The sequence below is a fragment of the Vigna radiata genome, chromosome 5 (genome assembly GCF_000741045.1).
Source record: "Vigna radiata var. radiata cultivar VC1973A chromosome 5, Vradiata_ver6, whole genome shotgun sequence".
NCBI lineage: Eukaryota > Viridiplantae > Streptophyta > Magnoliopsida > Fabales > Fabaceae > Vigna > Vigna radiata.
Genome location: NC_028355.1, coordinates 30,858,209 through 30,863,362, shown reverse-complemented (window position 1 = coordinate 30,863,362; position 5,154 = coordinate 30,858,209). Strand labels below are relative to the sequence as shown.

At 32.5% G+C, this 5,154-nt stretch overlaps 1 protein-coding gene across 1 annotated transcript; it reads left to right on the top strand.

Moving 5' to 3' along the window:
• The first annotated feature begins 2,023 nt into the window (after positions 1-2,023).
• Positions 2,024-3,771, top strand: LOC106760590 (F-box/LRR-repeat protein At3g58900-like). Its single transcript, XM_014644010.2, has 3 exons — positions 2,024-3,016; positions 3,166-3,300; positions 3,392-3,771. The coding sequence occupies exons 1-3, from the start codon at positions 2,024-2,026 to the stop codon at positions 3,674-3,676; spliced, it is 1,413 nt and encodes a 470-aa protein (XP_014499496.1). The 3' UTR covers positions 3,677-3,771.
• The last annotated feature ends 1,383 nt before the right edge of the window (positions 3,772-5,154 follow it).

Here is a 5,154-nt window from a genome sequence, read left to right as displayed (position 1 = left end):
TTCTTCTTCTTCGTCTTCTTCTTCTTCTTCTTCTTCCTCTTCTTCTTCTTCTTCCTCTTCTTCGTCTTCTTCCTCTTCTTCTTCTTCTTCTTCCTCTTCTTCTTCTTCTTCTTCCTCTTCTTCTTCTTCCTCCTCTTCTTCTTCTTCCTCCTCTTCTTCTTCTTCTTCCTCTTCTTCTTCTTCTTCTTCCTCTTCTTCTTCTTGGGAGTGATGGGCGCAGCTTTTCCAATCGAAGCTCTATACAACCACGCATACGGCGACACGTTGAGGTTCGCCGGCGGCCACTCACTCTCGCTACGCTTTGAAGTCTATAGCGAGATTTTCTCCAACTTCCACATGTTGCGCACCTCCGCCAATCAGGTGTTGGATCTTCCGTCGCTCGACGACGGCAAGGTCTTCTTTAACTTCTAAAACGTCGCATGCAATTTTAATATCAATGTGTGATTTTGGTTTTGTCGTTGAGGATTTTGGGTGGCCTTTTTTAGGAAGCAACGAGATTTCTTCTAGTTATTGCGTAGGATAGGAAGACGCTGAGACTTTTTTTTGGTAATCCTACTCCATCCCCATTTTTTAAAGAGGGTGATAAGTATGGTTTGGGTGGTGGTGGTGGTTAAAACTTCCAAATTAATTACAAAGACTCTTTGGGTGGCGGTGGTTGTCTGATCAATTATTTCTTTCTTTAAAAATATAATTTATTTTGGTAATAAATAATAATAATATTACAATTAAAAATAAATTTATTTTACTAAAATATTTTTTTTACAATATTAAAATTAATTTTAATTATTATTTTTAATATTTTACTCTTAATAAATATCATTTTATATTACTTTAATATTTAGGAACATTTTGATAATCTTTGATTTTTACCAATTAAACAAATTTTTTAAAACTGTCACAACAATCAAATCTTACATTAATTTTCACAAATTTTACCTCCAAATCCACCCTCAATTACCTTCAAATTCACTCAAATGAACACAAAAAAAATCACCTTCAAATCTACTCAATTACTGTTTCCAAATAATCTTTCATCACTCCAAGTGAATACACCCGGAATGTGACTATGAAAGAACAATGAATGGTGATCATCTATCGTTAGAGGAAAAATCGTAAGAGAAAGACAAGTCCAATAGCAACTAATGAAAAGCTTAGACATGATCATCATGATCAATGCACCAATCTAGTAACTACTCAATTTCAAATAACTACTACAACACAAAATGTATCAGATCAGGTAAACACAATGAAAAATGACAAGAAAACGACGAAAATAACATGAGAATGTTGAGGTGTAAAAAGAATAACAATAGAAAATTTCGAAAATTTCACAATACTCATTTTTTGTAATAAATAAGTACATTTAAGGAAATAAAGCAGCATATAATGTAATTTGAGAATGTTTTTTTTTTTTTAAAGTACATCGGGAAAAAATTCTCGTTTCTCTTATTCTGTATTAGTTACTTTTAAAATTTTGTTTGTATTAATTTATTATTCAAAAATTTAAAATCATATTAACTACACCTCCATCGAAAGATTTGTACATTAAATGTTTAAATAATTTACATCTATATGTATTACGGGGTGAAAAGTAAAAAGAAAAAATACATCTCATTCAAAAAAAAAAATTATATAAAACAATGAAAAAATAGAATGAGTAAACATTGATTAGACATTGGCGGTAGAGTTTATCATTTTCGACCTTTTCTGTCTCAAGTTTCAAGGGTAAAAGAAAAGTACAGTGTGTAAGATGAAAAGACATTGATACATGTCACACGTCAATTTCCCAGCTACCAGCTCACTGTTTATTTTTCAGTTTCCCTCTCTTTTGAATTGGTTGTTGTATGCGTCAAGAAAGAAATACGATTTCATCACAATCTTCCTTCTTCACAATCGAAGGTGAGTGAGAACTTCTGAAGTTACATGCATGTTAGTCTATCTGTATTCCTGCATCATCAACCACTTGTGTTAAATCTATGAAGTTGTGATATTGTGTTGTGTCTTATATATAGCTTCAGTATAAATGAACAGTGCTTCTCTTGCAAAGATGGAGGGTTCATCATCTGTCGAAGGTAATCAAAAGCTTCCGAAGAGAAAGAAGATGATAAATGATGAAGACACAATGAGCAAGCTACCTGAACCGCTCATAAGTCGCATACTTTCATTTCTTCCAACTAAAGATGCAGTTCGTACAAGTGTTTTATCCAAGAAATGGCTTTTTCGCTGGACATTCATCACCAGGTTGGACTTAGACGACACTGAGTTCTACTCTTTGAAGAAGAAAACCGGTGGAAAAATGTCCTTTCTCAACTTTGTGTATAGGGCACTTCTTCTTACCAAAACTTCAACTTTCGAAAGTTTCTCAATCCTTCTAGCTAACAAGTATGATACGTCTCTTCTCAACACTTGGATACCCAACATCTTGACCAGGAGTAGAAATCTTCGTGTTGAAACACATTCTAAGATGTCCTTTTCAGCCCTTGCATCTCATTATCTTTTCGACTCCAAGTTACTAGAAGAAGTAGTGCTTAAGATGGATTCTTGTGCCATTAGGGTTCCTAAAATCTTTGCTAGATTTGATAGCCTGAAACTACTGAAGTTTTCTGGAATCTTGTTCACTCTTCACCCTAGTTCAAAAGTCCTTACTCTTAGTTTCCCACTTCTCAAAGTGTTTGAAACCGTGAATTGCAGATGGTTAAATGGCAATCGTCTACATCTAGTAGTGCCTATACTTGAAAGGGTTGTCATAGTGGAAGACGCTGTGTCCATGTCCAATGAGACGTCTGTGCTTGCAATTTATTTTTCTCGTTTCAGTCTGAAACATTTCAGTTATTGTGGATTGGCTAATATATCATATTACTTTAGGCTCTTAGATTCATCGTCGGCGCATAATGCTTCTGTTAATGTAGTTGTGAAGCAGTGTCCGATAAACAGAGTTGCCGAAACCGAGAATCGCGCACTTGTGCTTCTCAATGAATTCAGACAAATGAGATGTCTCACATTTGAGGGTTGTGAGGTAAGTAAGCATCATTCACTCACTAATTCTTTGTAGTTGATGGAAGTCCCATATCGATAATGCAAAATTATAATATAAAAGAATTTGAAAGATTGTTCAGTAATATGAAAGTATCATAATACCTATTGGTTTTTCGTTCTGAAATATAGTTACTTGCTCAATCAAAAGTGGCTAAGCTACCTTCATTTAAAATGTTGAGCCATTTGAAGCTTGGCTTGGTTAGTGGTGAGGTTTTGTTGGGTTTACTTCATAAGTCTCCGATTCTGAAGACTCTACATTTCAAGGTTGGTAATAGCTTGCAAATACATTTAGCTTTTGCTATTGTCTTAAACATTTTATTTTTATTTGGATTTCGTTTCAATTTATGATCATCAGGGAGTATCTACATTTGACACACAAGTTCTGAATTCTGTTGCTGTGCCCGATTGTCTGACATCTACCCTTCAGGTTGTGAAATTTGATAAACTGCATGGATGCGAACATGAGCTATGTTTAGCTAAATATTTTATGGAAAATGTTTTGGTGCTGGAAAGGATTAGTTTTTACCTCGTTAGCCTTTGGTTGGGAAAATCAAAGATTATGGAGGAATTTAAGGAGAAGCTATTCTCGTTTAAGAAAGGTTTCTCTTTTGCCATCATTGAATTTTCATATGATGTTTAATTACAGAAACAAAGAGAATTTCATAGTTCTAGCATGTTTTGTTGTTTTGGAGTATGTTACGTCATACTAAAATGTATGTACCTATTTGATATAAATGGTTGAATCTGAATTTTGGCACAAAATACTTTGTATTCAACTTTTAATTAATCAGTAAGATGCATTAGCTTCTTTTTTATGGACTTACCTTATATGATATATTCTGGGCAGTGGCCTCATTACCTTGTAGCTGCATCACTATATTGAACATTCTCGGTACCAATTCAAAGAGGCATCGATACATGATTAATTAAAACTCATCATTTGATGCAACTATACATTGTTTGAATGCTTTAAAGGAAATTCTTGATTGTCTACCATGATTAAGTTTTCACTTTCAAATGCAAAACTTGTTTGAGAGCAGTTGGCAATATTTCCATTTATGTAATAATCCTATGACAATTCTTGAAGGAATGAGAGAATTATGCGATTCATAGTCAAACACTTGAAATTGATCATTTAAGCTTGTGTAGTTGAATTGGTTTCACATAGAAGCCATGCACCTGACATATGCTCTCGTTTGGTTAGCCCGGGCTCTACTTGCCCATGATAGATTCTAGACTAGGTCTCTACCAACCCCCAAAACAAAGACCTTTGTGGTTTAGTCGTATTCCTATTTCATATCGTGCTATCCTCATAAGAAATCTCATTTAGTTATGGATGACAATCTCTTAGTTAGGTTGGACCAAAACTATAAGAAAAATTATGGTGGTGGACAATGTGATGGTATTTGCGAAAGTTGGTGGAGAAAGAGATTAAGGGTCTTGGTTGTGGGTAGACCTGTCAAATAGGTTCTTATAATAGATCCTTATAATAGGTCCTGACCTTAATCTATATGGGTTGGGGTTAAAAAAGCTTTCAGGGTTAAAAGAGCCTTTTATTAAAAAAGCTCCCAGGGTTAAAAAGTCCCAAAGTCCTGTGGGTCAGGGCTAGTCTATGGGTTTTCTTTTTTACAAAAAAAGACTAAATATCCAACAATAAATTGTAATTTTGTAGAGAAAATGAACATTTATGTTAAGTGTTATAATTTGAAAAATACATGTAAATATACATGTAAGCATCTTTCTTTTATTTTAATAAATATTTTTACATAATTATTAATTAGAAAATAATAAATAGGATTTCATATTTTTCATCCCTAAATTTGATGTTAAATTGAAATTAGTGTATATTATAACCTTTCACAAATTTTAATCTTTAAACTTATTTAACTTTTTCTTACATGCATAATAAACTAATTGATATATAAAAAATTTAGCGTTAGAAAAATTGTATTTATTTATTTTGAAAAATTAGAGATAATTAAGTTTGAGATAATGATAAATTCAAATTTTGTATTAAAATTTAAAGAATAAAAATATATTTAATCATAAAAGTATTATTAAATTTTTAAAAAAATATTAATAAATTATTTTTATAATTTCATAATAAGAAATTTTTTA